The sequence below is a fragment of the Vipera ursinii genome (assembly GCF_947247035.1).
Source record: "Vipera ursinii genome assembly, chromosome: 5".
Taxonomy (NCBI): domain Eukaryota; kingdom Metazoa; phylum Chordata; class Lepidosauria; order Squamata; family Viperidae; genus Vipera; species Vipera ursinii.
This window is the reverse complement of record NC_139518.1, coordinates 71,629,139-71,647,884: the sequence shown is the minus strand read 5'-3', so window position 1 is coordinate 71,647,884 and position 18,746 is coordinate 71,629,139. Positions and strand designations below refer to the sequence as shown.

General features: G+C 45.5%; 1 protein-coding gene across 4 annotated transcripts in view; it reads left to right on the top strand.

The window, feature by feature from the left end:
* The first annotated feature begins 756 nt into the window (after positions 1 to 756).
* MYOF (myoferlin) overlaps positions 757 to 18,746 on the top strand; it is a 113,177-nt gene continuing 95,187 nt past the window's right edge. For all 4 annotated transcript variants that reach the window (XR_014492698.1, XM_083364119.1, XM_083364120.1 and 1 more), the window contains exons 1-3: positions 757 to 913; positions 12,459 to 12,514; positions 17,478 to 17,569. Coding sequence is in view for 3 of the 4 variants with exons in the window: in XM_083364119.1 (XP_083220245.1) it covers positions 826 to 913; positions 12,459 to 12,514; positions 17,478 to 17,569 (236 nt within the window). In the remaining variant the exon portion in view is untranslated. The remainder of the gene's footprint in view (positions 914 to 12,458; positions 12,515 to 17,477; positions 17,570 to 18,746) is intronic.

Sequence of the window (18,746 nt, the reverse complement as noted above, 5' to 3'; positions counted from 1 at the left end):
TGTTTAGAAGGAAAACCTGCAAGTAAGTGGCATAACACCCGGAAGTTCCCTGCAGCACACCGTGTGGAAGAGCCAATCTGCTATTCTAGCCTCAAGCAGGATGCTGAAAAGCAACTTACTCACAATTTATCTCTTTGGAGTTTGATTCTTCTCTCTTTTCCTTACTACAAACCCTGACTGCACAACGTTTAGAGATGGCACTTAAAATGTATGTACAAGGTTGACTTTTGCAGAAGGGGGCGATCTAAGACCGACTGGGACATTCCTGAATTAAAAAGAAGGGAGAACCATATTTAAACCACAAACATGAGGAAAGAATGTACTTTTAAAGGAAACGTTCCTGCTTTTTTTTTTAAAAAAAAAAGAAGTCTCGATTTTTGCCATTATTTCAATAGGCATTAAAAAAATTGGAAAGTTTGCAATGGATTTTGAATGAACGATTCATTGATTCGGTCATTATTTAATGCAGGCTCATATTTCTTCCTCATCATTTGCATTGAGAGCATTCCCCCCTTTTTAACCATCGGGCTTTGTAAATTCTTAGGTTTGAATTTCAGTCCATATCACTTTTGTTATTTAATGGACAGGAGCTGTGAATGATGGCATGTATCACTTTTCTTTAGCTTCGGTAAGGAACTTGGTGATTCCACCGTGATTTGCCCATTGCTGTAACAGAGCCATTCCTTCTGGTCTCCTCCTCCCCCTATCCTTCCTCCTCCTCCTGGCATTTCAGCCTGGAGGCTGCCGAGTGTCTCAAGTATTTTCTTTTTTTCTCCTGAGCTTTCTACTTCGAAAACAGCTTCTTCTTAAAGTTGGCTTGAAACAATGCTTCGGGTAATTGTAGAATCAGCTGCAAACATCCCTAAAAGTACCTTTGGGAAACCAGATCCTATTGTGTCCATTATTTTTAAAGGTAAGGAAAACTAATTTTAGAAGATTTTTCTTTCTTTCTGACAAGACGGCATGATTAGAACAAGATTTGCAAAGAGCTTCTAAAGGGTGTCACTTCTTTTTTTTTTTTTAACGATGAAAAACAATCTGGAGATGTCTTGAGGTGCCTCTACAAGCATATTTCATTGCACCTGCCTATGGGAAACTCACCTTCAGCTTTGGTGAAAGGGCAAGTGAATTATATTGTGGCACATAAATTATTTTCCTGTCACAGAAGATGTCTGGTTATTAACCTGCTATACGGGAATGCCAGCAATGATTGATTGCCGGTAGGAAGAGTACGATTTAAAATATTTAAATTCGATTTATTTACATTATTAAATAGAATTTTTCTATGACCTTTCCTGTTTGAATTATTACTATATTAAAAGGAATTAAAGGAATACATTAAAAGCAATAGGATTTGAATTGTACTTGCAAGTTTTGCAGTGGACTTTATGTTGGTCTTTGGTTCACTGTTTAGTTGGATGTGTTGGATGTTAGAAAAATGAAATCACTTTTTGCTCGGTATGTATATATCAGTTTGGAATACAAATTCCAGTTATATTGGTTGTACTGAATGAGAACACTCATTTTATTGGAAAAAATAGGACTACCGAGATTGGACTAGAATGTGATTTCTATATTTCTCTGTTGCCATCTAGTGATCTTCTGGATTTCTGCAGCCCAAATTTAATGGAGTTCCAAAAGGTGGCCTGTGGTTCAGGCCTTAAAAAAAAGGAAATAGCACGGAGGGAAAAAGTATTTATTTTGTTCTTTTTAAAAAATGATTCTTCCCTAATATAAAGTCTTTATCAAATGAATGCTTGAACAAGGAATGCTTGGCTTTATTATCCCTGATCTCATATGTTAATTAAAAAGTTAACTGCACTTTTTTATTTCAAAATTAGTCACCCAGAGCTTTATAAATATATAAATCAATAGATAGATAAAATCTGGGACTTTAATTTGTAAGAAAATGAAGCCTTGTGATTACTTTTGTAACTTGTTTATGAATCATTCATTCATTACCCAAGGCTAGTTTTCCAGTTTCCACTTATATTTCAATGGGGCTGCAAATTTTTTTCCCCAATTTGAAATGTGTATTTATATTTTTGCTCACAAACTTTTCTGCAGCCATAATTAAGACGCTTAAAGGGCACCAACAGAAATTAAATTCTATGTTTAGATGCTGTTTTCAATATTTTTCATCCCCTCTCTAAAGCTTCTAGTCATATGCAACCCGTCTCCCCAGAAAATTAGAGGAGGTGCATTTGGTACATCCTTCATGTAGTTGATTTTGTTGTTTAAAATTTGAGTAAGTATCTTGAAACAAAAGCTTGGAAGAAAGTCAAGAGTTACTGTGTGATTCATGGTTTTTCCCCATGGAAAATGTGAATTGAAGCCTTCAGTAGAACAAACTTTAAACAAAGAAGAAACATACTAAAGATGCAGTCATGCTGGACTTCTAGGAGGATGGGTTGTAGGTGGTGTTTAAAGGCTTAGAATGAAAAGTCTCTGTGAGCAGAGACATTTCCACAGAATAAAACTAGAACACCCTGCAGAAAACAAGCATGGGAGACTGGCCTGTGATAAAATATTTAGAAACAGTGTCTTGGTTCTATTTATTTAGGGATGTTCAGGTTGTGATGTTGCTATGTACCCAAAATACACCCACTCACAAGGGAGAAATATTAGCAGGCCTGAAGAAATCTCTTGAGTTTGCAGAAGTACAAAGATTGTAGGAGGAAAAAAGACATCTTGGAGGAAGCGTAGAAAGAGACAAAGGCAAAGTGTCCTTCGTGGCACTTAAAGCTAAATGAAAATGAATGGTCAGAATCTCCAAAAATAGCTGTTTACAACATGTTCCAATCCTGGTTGTATATGCTATGAACAACTTGGAAAGTACAGGTTTTGCTGAAATATAAATCATCTTTATTGGCATATCTTTAAGGAACTGAATATTGTTAGAGCCATGGAATAGCAATTGAGGTCATTTCCCCACTAGAGACTTATAGCTTTATATAGTTATCCTTCCACTGTTGTACCAAAATGAGTATAATAAAGACAGGCTTCATATTACTTCGGTGACGGCTGAGTAATGCTATGAAGATGCTAATGAGGAAATGGCTTGAATAATGGAAAAGTTAGGAAGGAGGGGAGAGAATGGAATGGAATGGATATCCTGAATAAAATAATAATTACTAATATCTGTACTTTAGAGTTGGCCTAAATTCATATGATCAAGTTCAGGTTGAATCAATTTCAAATGTTCATTGCAAGGGATCAGTTCAAAGTGATCTGTCCCCTCCCTCCAGGGAGAAGAGGATATCAGGGAGGAAGGAGACAACACAAGCCAAAGGTAAAGTGAACGCCTCCATTTTAGTTTTATATCTGGCCCTATCTAGTGCTTGCTTCGGCCTGACCTACCCATTGGCTAACATGAAGTGATGCTAGCCATGGATGGAAACCCCATTGGTCCAATCTGCTGATTGGCTAACATGCACCTGCACTAGCCATTGGGTAAGGCATCCTTTTTGAAATCGTTCCAAGTGAACTCGAAGCACTCGTTCAGAGAGAAGCAGCTGGAGTTTCTTCACTTTTGTACCCTGATGGCTTGCCCGTAGTCTGTTTCTACTTGTTCTTGTATTCCATTTTGCTGTGACTCATCTTAGAATATCAACCTACTTTTGGGCCCCTTCCACCCTACTCACAATGCACTAGCAGGTATCCTTGAACGAACATATAAAATGTAGCCCTCCATGAGAGAATTTAATATTTTGTTGTATTTCCTACTTTTTTTCTCTATTTTCTAAACTTAGCTTCTAAAGCTTCCTTGGAAAGCAGCATTAAACTTAAATGAAGGAATTATAGAGCAGAGTTTATATGGGATTTTTCAATGGGGGGGTGTCTCCCTCCTATCTCCCAAGGTTAATCCTACAAACCATTATGGGGACATTGCTCAGGCTGAGGAGGAATAACTTACTTATTTACTTGTAGTGACAGTAAAGCTAGAGACTCAGGTACTTTAATAGTTTATGGAACTGTGAGAGCTTTCTATCACCTACCTGCTCCTTCATCACAGAGAAAAGGGTTCAGTTCTTTGCTGTTCTCTATTTTCCCTCTTACGTGAAAATTATCTAACATTACGATTCTATCTTCAATACAGCCACAAGGAATAAATTGGGGTTTTTTATTGCTGATTAATGCTGGGAAAGGTTGAGGGCAAGAGAAGAAGGGGACGACAGAGAATGAGGTGGCTGGATGGAGTCACTGAAGCAGTAGGCGTGAGTTTAAATGGACTCCAGAAGATGGTAGAGGACAGGAAGGCCTGGAGGAACGTTGTCCATAGGGTCGCGATGGGTCGGACACGACTTCGCAGCTAACAACAACAACAACAACAATTGCTGACTAATGTGCTTAAAGAATTTCACTAAAACAAAATAAGTGAAGATTATATGACAGTGGTGGTGAACCTATGGCACGCGTGCCAGAAGCGGCACTCAGAACCCTCTCTGTTGGCATGCGCGCTACTGCTGCCAGCAGCAGGTCCATCAGGCCACCACCGCCGCCCGGAGCAGGAGCCCCTCCCAGCACAAAGGAGACGAAGCGGCCGACTAGCAAGCTTGAGTAGAGGTGGTGGAGCAAAGGTCACCAACCATTGTCAATTGGTGGACTAGAAGAAAAGGGAGGGGGAAGCATTTTACATGCGTGCATGTGTGCACGGGGCCGTGAGCACACACATGCTGCAAATAGGGCGGAGCGAGTGCCTGCGTGATACTCACTAGCCATTTTTGCACCCCCAGTTTTTGCATGCCAGAGGCGGCACTCAGAGGTGCCTCCCTGCTCCCCCTGAGAGCACCACAATGCTGATGTGGCCCTGGCACTTTGCGATAAATAAGTGTGTTTTGGGTTTCGGTTTGGGTACTCAGTCACTGTTATATGACAATGGAGCTCACAGTGTTGGATGAGACCTCACATGTTCAGCATTTACCTCAGTAAGACTTATTCTTAGGTAAATATACAGTATGTACAAATTCAACTTAAATTTAGCACTTCTCTTCAAAAAAGATGTGATAAGCTCATACTTTGAGATTGCCAAGTGTCAGTTGTGGAAAATGTTGGGCCCAATTCAACTGTAATAGTGTGCTAATATTAAATAATGGTAAAATCTAATGGGATTATAATACTGTTTAGTTTATTTGTTCAGCAGGACTTGCAAATCTTTTGTGGACTAGCCTGAGCTAGTATCTTGCACACTCCTTTTTTAAAAATGTTAATTCCTGTCACAGTTTTATTACAGGAATGTGAGTCACTAGTTTCCACACTGACTAAATAAGAACCAATTGTCTGTTCCTCCCACACATATCTAACAGAAGCAGTAGGTTCTGTAATTGAATTTCATGGAAACTATGAAAATATATATCTAAAGCATCCTTTTTTTAAAAAAAAATCACTATTAAATCCATCATGATCCATTTTTAAAAGAGATTTAGTGCAATGCATGCTATAATAGCTGGCATATTTGGAATAAAATTCCTGCATTTGAGGGTTTTTTTTAATTTCTGTTAGAGATTCTACAGATTGAAAATATGGACTTGATTTAAAAAGTGCTGATTTTCTGTGCAGTTTTTACCTATATTTAGTCAATGTAAATGTATTGATGAGGTTAAATGTCTATATTTTGAACTGATCAGAGCGTCCTTCTATTACCACAACTAAAATATATTAATAATGATTTAGAGCAAAGTTTCTCAATCTCAGCAACTTTAAGATAAAGATTAACTTTTAAGCATGAGTGACTGGAAAATTCTGGCAGTTGAAGCCCATATTAGAGTTGTTGGGCCTGAGAAGCAATGATCTAGCTCAAAGTTAATACAATTAGAACACCTGAAAAAAATAGCTCTAATCTGAATTTTACATGGAGATTTCTCCTTGCCATGACCAACTCACCATGGCCAACTCACTGTGGGACAAGAGTTACACTAATGTCAAAGAAATAGTGAAATAGAATAATTAAAGAAAGGTTGCCAAAGGGAAGAAAGGAAGGGGAAAAAATGAATGAATGTGAATGACAAAAGTTAAAATAATGTTTAATTATTAATTATTTTAATTAATAAATTAATAATTAGTAATGAATAATAATTATTTTACTTATTTATTAATTATTTTAAATAATTGAATTGTTGAATTGTCCTACAGCAACTTGGCCTGTGGCAAGTTGGCTGTGGCGAGTTGGCTGCAGTGAGTTGTCCCATTCTGCCCCAGATCACACTTTAAAAATCAATCTCAGATAATAGTTGATTGTCGTGACATAGAAAAGAGAATTAGAGGTAGGATAAAAAAACATCAGTAGGAAAAGAAATATCCGCTGATATGCTTTTCTGTCAACATAAGGTCTGCTAAGTGAAATAAATATTTTAAAATTTCTCAATTTTAATTTCTTACATAGTAAATATCAATAGCTATAATCCTCATAAACCGAAGCTCTTTGGGCTCCTCGATCATTTTTAAAACTGTAGAAGTGTTTTGAGGCCAAAATGTTTGAGAGCCATTGCTGTAAAAATGTCAAAGCTGAAAAGATTTTATACATTTTACAGCTATTCTTGTGTAAAAAGGTTGTTATGACTCAGGGCCAGCCGGTGGGTCCGGCAGCCGGTTCAGATGTATCGGATGACTCAGATGAGGGGGAGGAGGAGGGTGTGGAAGACGAACCGGCTGATGATGGCTTGGAGGCTTTGCAGAGCCCTCAGCCGGGGACCTCTTCTCAGCTGCGTGAGCCCGATAGTGCGGAGGATGATGACCCACAGCTGGCCCTGTTCAAGGACGCCCGACGCAGGAGGCAGTCGAGCAGGAACAAACAAAGAAAGGCTGTGGGACTCCTCGGGAGGAGGCACAGGGAGACCACGCCCTGAACTCTAGATAAAAGGAGTGTTTGGGGAGGGGCTGGTTGCTGAAAGCAACCCTTCCGCTTGAGTATTCAAGTTCTTGTGTTTTTGTTTCTTGTTCTGTTAATTGACTATTAAATCTTGGCAAACGCTTTTCAGCCTTGGACGCTCTCCAGTCTCTTCCGTTTGAATAGGGGTTTGCCTTACTACAAGGCCGGAAGAGGGCTGGTTCAGAACAGTTTGCTTTCAGCCTCCCACCCCTTACTACTACGATGGAGCAGCTTCTTGCCGAGAATGCTCAGCTCACCCAGCAACTCACTTTGCTGGCAGCTCAGGTGGCTCAACTGCAAGCTCAGGTACATGCTGCACCCCCACCCAGGAGGAAATGTCAGATAGCTATGCCGGATAAATTTGCTGGCAATCCAGAACTGTTTCCTGCCTTCCTGGGACAATGCCAGCTTTTTATCAGCGTGAGAGCAGCTGATTTCCCCACTGACCGAGATAAGGTGGGATTCGTGTTGAGCCTTCTGTCGGGGGATGCAGCTCGTTGGGGCACGCCTCTGTTGGCACAGCCTAGCCCTTTGTTGGATAACTTTGGGGGGTTTTGTGACCATATGCGCCTCATGTACGAGGACCCGATTAAGGCGCAGACTGCCACCCGACGTTTGAAAGCTTTGAAGCAGGGTCAGCGCCCCCTACAGGCCTATATCAGCGATTTCCGGCTGCTTAGCCAGGATTCCGCCTGGAATGAGGCTGCGCTCGTGGATGCCTTCCAGGATGGCTTGTCAGAGGAGATGTTGGATGAGCTGGCCCGCGTGGACATTCCCTCAGACCTGAATGGGCTGATCCATCTTTGTCTGCGGATCGATGCCCGGCTGCAGCAGCGAAAGAGTCGCCGTGCCACCCCACAGACCCCTGCCGCTCCTATTGAGCGTGAGCCCCCAGTCCAGAGGGAGGAGCCAATGGAGCTGGGTGCCGCCAGGTCCCGTCTATCGGTGACGGAAATGGACAGACGACGATCGGGGGGGTTGTGTTTTTACTGTGGGGACCCTGGACATTTGGCTGCTTCTTGCCCAAAGAAGCGTCAGCGGGCATCAGTGACCAAGCCTGCCCCGAGAAAGTCCCCTGCTTTGCTGTCGGGAAACGGGCCGAGCCCGATCTAGACGGTGTGATAGATCGGGCGACTCACAACGACCACGCCGAGCGACGCCGTTCCGACGGTGCCTGTGAACCTCCACAGCATTTGATTTTGGAGGCACGTCTGATCCTTCCTGGCAAGCCAGAGGGGATTCCGGTCCATGCCTTAATTGACTCTGGGGCTACCACTAACTTCATGGACTCGGCCTTCGTGGCCAAATGAGCTGTTCCCCAGTGTCCGGTGGATCCGCCCATGCTAGTGGAGACTATCGATGGTCGAGTGCTCCTGTCCGGGCCTATTACGGCCGCCACGCAACCAGTCTGTATGGCCATCAGTTCCCATGTGGAGGCCATCCAGTTCTACATCACTTCGGATCTGCACTTCCCCGTGGTCCTGGGACTGGCGTGGCTCCGGGCGCATGATCCACAGATCTATTGGTCTCAGAACTTGGTTACCTTCCCAAGTTTGCAGTGCGTGGACCACACCCGCCATATCTGTGCCGGCCAGGTGGAGGGTTCCTCAGGGGTTTCCTTGCCTCCCGAACTGTCCGACTTTGCTGACGTGTTCAGCGAGTCAGAGGCGGACCAATTACCCCCGCACAGGCCCTACGACTGCTCCATTGATCTAGTTCCTGATGCGCCTCTCCCAGTGGGGCGTTTGTACTCCATGTCGGAGCACGAGTTGGCTGCATTGCGGGACTTCCTGACAAAGAATTTGGCTCGTGGTTTCATCCGGCCCTCGTCCTCGCCAGTGTCTGCGCCCGTGCTCTTCGTCAAAAAGAAGTCAGGCGAGTTACGGCTTTGCTGTGACTACCGGAAACTCAACGCCATCACGGTGCGTAACCGCTACCCGCTGCCCCTCATCCCCGAGCTCTTGGACCGACTCCGGGAGGCTAAGATCTTCACGAAACTGGACCTGCGTGGAGCTTACAACCTCGTCAGGGTTCGGCCGGGTGATGAGTGGAAGACGGCGTTTGGTACTCGCTATGGACATTTCGAGTACACGGTGATGCCGTTTGGCCTGACCAACGCCCCCACTGTGTTTCAGCATTTTATGAACGACATCTTTCGGGATCTGTTGGACCAGTTTGTCGTGATTTACCTGGACGACATCCTGATTTACTCCCCGTCGCGTGAAGCGCATCATCAGCATCTCCGTCAGGTCCTGCAGCGCCTCCGGAAACATCGGCTGTTTGCCAAGTTGGAGAAGTGCCAGTTCTACCAGGTGACCATCGATTTCCTGGGTCACCGCATTTCTCCTGAGGGCATCGCCATGGAACCGAGTAAAGTTGAGTCGTTGCAGAGTTGGCAACCCCCGCGTCGCGTGAAGGACGTTCAGCGACTTCTTGGATTTGCCAACTACTATCGGACATTCATCCCTGGCTTTGCTGCCTTGACAGCCCCCCTCACCCGGCTCCTGCAGAAGAAGACTCGGTTCCAGTGGAACGCCCCCGAACAACAGGCGTTCCAAGCTTTGAAGGACGCCTTCATGAAGGAGCCCATCTTGAAGCATCCTGACCCGCAACGGCCGTTTGTCGTGGAGGCGGACGCCTCCGACATTGCCATTGGGGCCGTGTTACTCCAGGCAGCGACACCCAACGGTACCCTTTTCCCTTACGCGTATCACTCTCGGAAATTGAATCCCTCGGAGCGCAACTATACCATCTGGGAGAAGGAGCTGCTGGCCATCAAGGCGGCGTTCGAGGCTTGGAGGCATCATCTGGAGGGGGCGCGGCATCAAATCGAGGTCCGGACGGACCACAAGAATCTGGAAAGCCTGCAGACCGCTCGGAATTTGAACCAACGCCAGATCCGGTGGTCCCTCTTCTTTGCGAGGTTTGACTTCCGGGTGCGGTACATACCAAGCGGGCACAACCAGAGAGCGGATGCTCTGTCCAGGAAGCCCGAGTACACCCGAGTGGAAGACAAGCTTCCGCCCAGGACAGTGATCCCCGTCGAGTCTTTTGCTGCGGTGCAGGAGCCAGTGGATATATGGGCTCGGATCCGGGAGGCGCAGCAGCAGGAGGCGTGGGTGGCTCAGCGGAAGGAAGAGGTGGGGCCAGATTCGCCTTGGTCGGTCACGGATGGACTCCTGTATTATCGTGACCGGCTCTATGTTCCGGGAGGGCCACTCAGGGGACTCGTCCTCAGCCAGTGTCATGATAACCCGGCTGCGGGGCATTTTGGCCTGTTCAAGACTCTGAACCTGGTCTCCCGTACCTTCTGGTGGCCCCGAGTCCGACACGACGTCCAGTCTTATGTCACCTCCTGCATCCCATGCAGGCAGGCCAAGTCAGCGACAGGGGCCCCGCCTGGTTTACTGCAGCCTTTGCCAACACCCAAGAGACCCTGGGGGGCTGTGTCCATGGACTTTCTGACGGATCTACCCCCATCCTCCGGCTTCACGACAGTGTTTGTGGTGGTGGACATGTTGACCAAGATGGCGCACTTCATCCCCTGTCGCGGCTTACCGTCAGCTCGCGCCACTAGTCGCATGTTCATCCAACAGGTGTTCCGGCTGCACGGCCTTCCTGATAGAGTCGTCTCCGATAGGGGGGCCCAGTTTACAGCCCGCTTCTGGCAGGAGTTGATGCGGGCGTTGGACATTAAGGTTTGCCTCTCGTCCGCGCATCATCCTCAGACCGACGGGGGTACCGAGAAGGTCATCGGCATCTTAGAGCAGTATCTGCGCTGCTACGTTAACCTGCAGCAGGACAATTGGGTGGACTATTTGGCCATAGCCGAGTTTGCCTTTAACAACTCGCAGCACACCTCCACGCAGATGACACCATTCTTGGCCAACGTGGGTTATCACCCCCGGTTTTTCCCCCTTTCTCCCGTGGACTCACCGGAGCCGGCAGCGAACGAATTCATGGCGGAGTTACAGGCGATCCATCGGTTGGTGCGACGGCAGCTGGAGAAGGCCAAGGCCGACTACAAGAGGTTCGCCGATCGGTCGAGAAGGGATACGCCTCCACTATCGGTGGGGGATCGGGTCTGGCTGTCCACCAGGAACCTACCATCCACTCGGCCGGCGAGGAAGCTGGACCACCGTTACCTTGGACCGTTCCCAGTCGAGGCCGTCATCAACCCGGTCGCCTATCGTTTAACTCTGCCACGTTCCCTGCGCGTGCACCCCGTCTTCCATCGGTCCTTGTTGGTCCCCGAACAACCGGCTTGTCCACTTCGCCAAGCGGAACCTCCCCCATCAGGACCTCGTGATGGAGGCAGCACCCCCGAGTACGAGGTCGCCAGCATCCGGGATTCCAGCTGGCTGAAAGGTCGCTTCCAGTACCTGATCGAGTGGAAAGGGTACGGGCCGGAGGACTTCACATGGGAAGACGCGACCGCCGTTCATGCCCCTGCGTTGGTGACAGCGTTTCACGATCAATTCCCATCCCGACCGCATCCGGATCGGCAGCCCCAGGGGAAGGGCCCTGCAGTGCGGGATAGTGTTATGACTCAGGGCCAGCTGGTGGGTCCGGCAGCCGGTTCAGATGTATCGGATGACTCAGATGAGGGGGAGGAGGAGGGTGTGGAAGACGAACCGGCTGATGATGGCTTGGAGGCTTTGCAGAGCCCTCAGCCGGGGACCTCTTCTCAGCTGCGTGAGCCCGATAGTGCGGAGGATGATGACCCACAGCTGGCCCTGTTCAAGGACGCCCGACGCAGGAGGCAGTCGAGCAGGAACAAACAAAGAAAGGCTGTGGGACTCCTCGGGAGGAGGCACAGGGAGACCACGCCCTGAACTCTAGATAAAAGGAGTGTTTGGGGAGGGGCTGGTTGCTGAAAGCAACCCTTCCGCTTGAGTATTCAAGTTCTTGTGTTTTTGTTTCTTGTTCTGTTAATTGACTATTAAATCTTGGCAAACGCTTTTCAGCCTTGGACGCTCTCCAGTCTCTTCCGTTTGAATAGGGGTTTGCCTTACTACAAGGCCGGAAGAGGGCTGGTTCAGAACAAAGGTAAAGGTAAAGGTTCCCCCGCACATGCGTGCTAGTCGTTTCCGACTCTAGGGGCCGGTGCTCATCTCCGTTTCAAAGCCGAAGAGCCAGCGCTTGTCCGAGGACGTCTCCGTGGTCATGTGGCCGGCATGACTAGACGCCAAAGGCGCATGGAACGCTGTTACCTTCCCACCGTAGTGGTCCCTATTTTTCTACTTGCATTTTTACGTGCTTTCGAACTGCTAGGTGGGCAGAAGCTGGGACTAGTAACAGGCGCTCACTCTGCTACGCGGCACTCGGGATTCGACCCGCCAAACTGCCGACCTTCTGATCGACAAGCTCAGCGTCTTAACCCACTGAGCCACCGCGTCCCTATTCTTGTGTAGTGTTGCAGTAAAAGGAAGCATTTGGAGATGTTGCAGGTCTACCCAGGCCCACATGTAAAGATGTACAGTACCAATGAGTTATTATTATAGCTATGAAAAATGTTTTTTTAAGTGTAATGGAATTTTTAAAACTATTTTTTCCACACAAGTAAGTGCATATCTTTGTTTATTTCCAGATGAGAAGAAGAAAACAAAGAAAATTGATAGTGAACTCAACCCGGTTTGGAATGAGGTAAATTGATCTTTCTTTCTCTATAATGTAGGAAAAAGCACAATGTGTGTAATAGGATTCAGTCATGGGCCCTATTTCATGACTTTGGGTGTTGCAAACAAGAAGACAGTGGGAAACACAAGTGTTGTACGTGTCTTCTCTGTTCAGAAGTAGAATTTCTTCCTGTCTTGCCTAGGTAGTAATTAGTGGCTAGCAGCCTCTGCAGCAGACCAGAGACTACAAAATGATGGTCTGTGTGCAATGATATGATTATGCAAATGCCACTATTATGTACTTACATCCCAATATTTGATGTAATTTACTGCATTTGCATAATACCTCATTAAGCACATGTCATCCTTTCCGCTCTCCATTGGTCTCCCTGTGGATGCCCTGGAGCCAGTCTTTTTACCGTCAAGGAGCATATTTGAAGAGTTAATTATTTTTCAGACTTCAGGACTGAAGTGGGGGTGTCAAATCACATAACAATATTTTGGGATCTTCTGGTCCTTGGGGATGGTGAACGTTAGTGATAGTTTTGGGGATACTCTGATAAGTATAAAACTGGTTGCAAAATGCAGTTCCTAAGAGCCTTTTTGGATGGTTCTTGAAAGTCCTTCTGGCTATGATTAGTGAAAAGGAACAGCCACTTTTAGGAAGAAGCATATTAAATTGTGGAGTAAGCTTTGAAATAATTACAGGTAGTCCTCAATTTATGACCAGTTGCTTATCAACAGTTTGATGGACCCACCACGGGTACTTTTGACCTAGTTCCAAAGCTCTGATTCCCACCCATGGACATGTGGCCACATGTTGGGTGCTCTACAAGCAGCCCACATATACGGGTATTTGCAGAGTCCCATGGTCATGAGACCGTTTTACATGTTTTTGCTAAAAAACAGCATTTGCTTCCAATTTTCAGTAAAATCAGCCCACAGTGAACCACTGATTTGCTTAACGACCACCACAAAAAAAGATCGCAAAATTGGGTTGGTTACGTGGGTGACCCATTTTACAGCTGCTGCAACATATGTCCTGTGATGCGTAGGGTCTATTATGGTCATATGTCAAGGACTACCTGCCTATGCCAGCTATAAAGAAAACCCCAAAAGCTTCCATGCCAAAGTGCATAGTTTGTTTCCACCCTTTTTTGTGACCTTCAGCTCTGTTCTCCCCCGAATGCTAAGCAGAGCCCTTAATTATTAATTAATTATTAATTAAGGTTATCCATAACCTTCTAATATAATTGATTTATTATCATATCATTCAGTAGCTTGTATATCCTTTCCAATAAGATTAATTGTTAAGAATTTGGTCATTCTTCACGTCTTGGTCGGGATCACATGGAGGCCTTGTTCTAAGCCTGAGAAGTTCCAGGTAGCCAACCCTGATGAGCTGGAAGCCCCCAGTGATACCAGTGGAGGGACTTCTTCCTAACTGAGATACCTGTTTCTGAGGTTTTTCTATACGTAGGAGATAAATTCCCCCTCACCTAATTCCAGTGATTATTAACCTGAATTGTGAAAAGCAAAACAAATTTGCACAGTCAATTCAAAGACGCGTCAGATTTGGAAGTTACAATTGGGGTGAGAAATCACCAGGTGACTCCTAGAATGTTGGCTAAGAAGAAAAAAAATCCCAAACAAATCAAAGAATTCCTGTATTCTTCTCCAGACAGCTGCATCGACCAGGAATTAAGTTCAACTTGAAGGCATCATAACATATATTTTTTATTAATAAGGCAGGAGTTAGTATTAAAATTGAGCTGTCTAACTTCAAGCTTATTGTCATCATTCTAAGAGCAAATGCCAGTTAAAAATAAAGGAACAGTCTCGGTTAATATCTTCCCTCGTCTTCCTTGTGGTTTATTTATGCATTTCCTTTCCAGGGCTCTGCTTTTGATAAATGTTAATCTAGGCTAGTCAGACCAGAGCACTTGAATACTTAAGAATGCTTAGATAGGCAACATTCCCATTCCCATACAAATTACTATTTTGACCTCTGCACCAGTTCCACAGTTACACCTTCTGGGAATCAAGCAAACCAACCAATAATTATTGGGAATCATTCGCACCTGTTGAAATGGGTAAATATTGCATGTGTGTTGAGCAGAAGCAGGCAATCTTTCACCTGGGGTTTTTATGACTTGAGATAGCCAAGGTCTGCAGGCCTGCAGTTGCCATGGTTTGGGTGGCTGTTTCATTTAGTTTGGATTTGGGGGACGGGGTAATCTGAATGGATTGTTTTTTCTGTCCCTAATGTTTTCCCAAAGCCATGGCAAACCTAGACAGCACACTAAAAAGCAGAGACATGACCCTGCCAACAAAAGTGCTATGGTCTTCCCAGTTGCAATGTATGGCTGTGAAAGTTGGACCATAAGAAAGGTTGAGCACCAAAGAATTGAAGCCTTTGAACTATGGTGCTGGAAAAGACTCCTGCGAGTCCCTTGGACTGCAAGGCGATCAAACCGGTCAGTCCTAGAGGAGATCAACCCTGACCGCTCTTTAGAAGGCCAGATCCTGAAGCTAAAACTCAAATACTTTGGCCACCTAATGAGAAGGACGGACTCACTGGAGAAGAGCCTAATTCTGGGAAAGATTGAGGGCAATAGAAGAAGGGGACGACAGAGAATGAGGTGGCTGGATGGAGTCACTGAAGCAGCAGACATGAGCCTAAATGGGCTCCAGAAGATGGTAGAGGACAGGGAAGCCTGGAGGAACGTTGTCCATGGGGTTGTGATGGGTCGGACACGACTTTGCAACTAACAACAACAACAACGTTTTCCCAAAGTTGGAATTCTCTTCCCCTCTAGAATACAGTGCAAAATCATACCTTGCTAAAGTTTGCTGGGTGTGGGATTGGGGCTGTAAAAAAAAACCACACAGCATGTGTCAAGATATTGTTTCATACTATCTCACATCTTAAACGAACTCTAACCCTAATCTTAAACTCGAATGGCTGGATGAAAGGGAGGCAACATAGCTAGGTGATGGGTGAAATAGCGTTGCAAGAAGGAGGGGGGGCAGGTTCTTTGCTGCACAACTTCACTTGTGAAATATATCTAATGTTTCTTTCCTTTCTGCTTATCCATTCCAAATATCACAACTGTCTGTCTACCGTAATCCTAAAATATTAGGAAGACGAGCAACCAAAAAACCCATCACTCCCCAACTTGTTTCTCAGTTGATTTAAAAAACAATACTCCGCGCATGTTCAGTTTTTTATTTTTAAATTACAGGTAATCCTCAATTTAACGCCATTTGTTTAGTGACAGTTCTAAGTTAAAATAGCACAGAAAAAAAGTGATTTGTGACCAGTTTTCACACTTAACGACCATTGCAGCATCCCCGTGGTGACACGATCGAAATTCAGGTGCTTGGCAACTGGCATGCATTTATGCTCTGTTTGTAATCTTCCCACCTGGCTTCCGGCAAGCAGTCAGTGGGGGAAGCCAGATTCGCTTAAAGACCGTTTTATTCACTTAACAACTGCAATGATTTGATTAATGGCCATGGCAAAAAAGGTTGTAAAATTGGGCACAACACACTTAACAATTGCCTTGCTTAGCAACAAAATTTGGGGGGAGGGGTTTAAATTATATTGAGGATGTTGTAAAAACAGGTGTTTTAAAGAAGCATCACATCAACAAAATATTGTCCTCAAGATAATCTTTTCTATACAAACATAATGGAGTCCAATAAATTCTAAATATTAATTTTAGTTGTATAAATTATAGGTTAGGCCAATTGACTAGGTCAGGGCTTTTCAACCAGTGGTACGGGTACCACCTGTGGTACATTGGCACCTGGCAGGTGGTACACGACCATCCTAGAAAAGTGGTAGTGGGAGAGGGGAATGTGGTAGCACCGCACAAGCCTGAGCTGAAGCTGCAGGGCTGTCAGGGCTTAGCGAAAGCGCCAGGATCAGCGCTTCTTTGGGGCTATCAAGACTCAGCGGAAGCACCAGGATCAGTGCCAGTCTCCAGCTGGAGCTCGGTGCTGATCCCAGTGCTTCTGCTGAGCCCAGAAGAAGCACCGATCAGCTGGAATGTTGCAGCATCTTCAGGGTCTTGTGATTTACATTCAGATGCTTGACAAGTGATTCATATTTATGATGGTCACAGTGTCCCAGGGTCATGTGAAGTGACCAAAACCTGCTGCAACCACCCAGCAGACGGGGGGAATAAAAACCAAACACCCACCCCACCCCACCCCCGCTGCCAATCCTCAACAGAAATGCTCACAACAATGAAAACCTCGGACAGGAGGAACAGCATGCCGCTGGGCAGGCAGGCAGGTGTCTTGCTCAGCTGTGGCTTGGGGGGCCACTTTTTCCAGTGCCATTGTAACTTCAAACAGTCACTAAGCTAACTGTTGTAAGTCAAGGACTACCTGTACTTCATCACTTTTTTCCTTTTTCTTTTTTTGGTCATCAAGTTTTTGACACCTTGCTAGGTGACTGGTGGTACTCGGATGTTGCCCTATCCTAAAAGTGGTGCAATGAGTGAAAAGGTTGAAAAGACCTGGACTAGGTGTAGAAATGAAGACACTTTCCCATTGTCTAGAAAATAGGAAACTCTAATTCTTTATTCCACTCATCTCTTGCTCTCTCAATATCAAACTCATTTCTTGATAATAAATATTTATAGAAACTAATAGTAGGTGTTTTTTTTTTAGTTTTAAAAGATTTAACCAGTTCTTGTTAAAGTACTTTTGGTGTCTGAGAAGCTGAAAATGCTGCTGGTCTGCTCTTCTGGCTAATAACATTAACATTTGTTAATGTTATTAAAAGACATGTAGCTGTAAATTGATAGATGATGTTTGTATCTTAGCCCAACAAATGTTAAAAATTCATCCTCATGTGATACTGAATTTTAAGAAAATATCTAAAATATTTATTCTTGAAACATTTTGATTTCTTACTTGTATATGTTTAGTTCTGGGTTTGGTCGGTTTTAATAACTGCTTTAATTGTTTTCACACAGATTCTTGAATTTGATTTGAAAGGATTACCACTGGATATTTCATCATCCCTGCAGATAATTGTGAAAGATTTTGAGACTATAGGGCAGAACAAGTAGGTTATTATTAGTGCATTTATTTCTCAACAAACATTTCATTATTTTAAACTAAACGTATTACTTTTGTAATGCTGTTTATTTATGTCGTAAAGGTTTGAAAAATCAGTTATGCTATTATATGCTTTTTTTCCTTTATGAGTAAAGCAAAGGTATTCCTTAGTTAACAGTGTTCAGAGACCATTCAGTTACAATGGCTCTGAATGAGCTGTACTTATGGCCAATGCTCAAAGTTCCATCCATCACTCCCTCCCACAATCCTGTGATTGTAATCTGGGCGCAGTGGCGTAGCGTGGGGGGCGCAGGGGGGGCCGGCCGCACCGGGCACAACATCTGGGGGGGGCGCGCTCGCACTGAGCTGCTCAGGGAGCCCCAAGGGCTGCACAGAGTTGGCTTGGCTCCGCTCTCGAGCTGCTCTTTCTTGCAAAGCGAAATGAGTCCGGCAGGTGAGATGGGTGGCCACATAAACTGAATAAAATAAATAGAAGCGGCCAACTCTCCGCCCAGGCTCAGGCCAACCGCAAGCGCCCCGGCAGGTTTGGCCGAGCGAAGACGGACCCGCTGGCCGGCCGGCCTAGCTTCGTGCGCATGCGTGGCTTTATTTAGCGGGGCTCACGTGCGAGCTTGAATGCAGCGGCTCTTGCAGGTCGGAGCCCCGCCCAGCCACCCTCGAGAGGGACCCGGAAGCATCCCGCATGCGCGCGACTCTTCTTGGAAAGTCTACGCCGCTGCGGGGCGCGTCTTTTCAGCAGTGCCGTGACGTCACCGCCCGCCCGCCCCTCTATTTCCGCTTCCGGTTGCCTTGCCCCGGGTGCTGACAACCCACGCTACGCCACTGTCTGGGCGCTTGGCAATTGGCTTTGTAGTTATAATGGTTGCATGAATGAACCTTTATTATCAAAGTATAACATGTATACAGTGAGATTGGCCTAGCCTCTCTTCATGCCCTCCCCACCACAACTCACAGTGACAACAAACCCACCATCTTGTTACACCATGTAAGCTTATTGCACAACACACCGGCCTTGCAAGTCAATCATACATAGAGTTATTTCCCTTTCAGGAGCCTGACAGCCCAAAGATAGAAGCTGTTCTTCAGCCTGTTGGTATGGCTGGCTATACTTCTATATCTCCTACTCCATAGTAGGAGAATAAAGAGGTACTGACCAGGGTGTG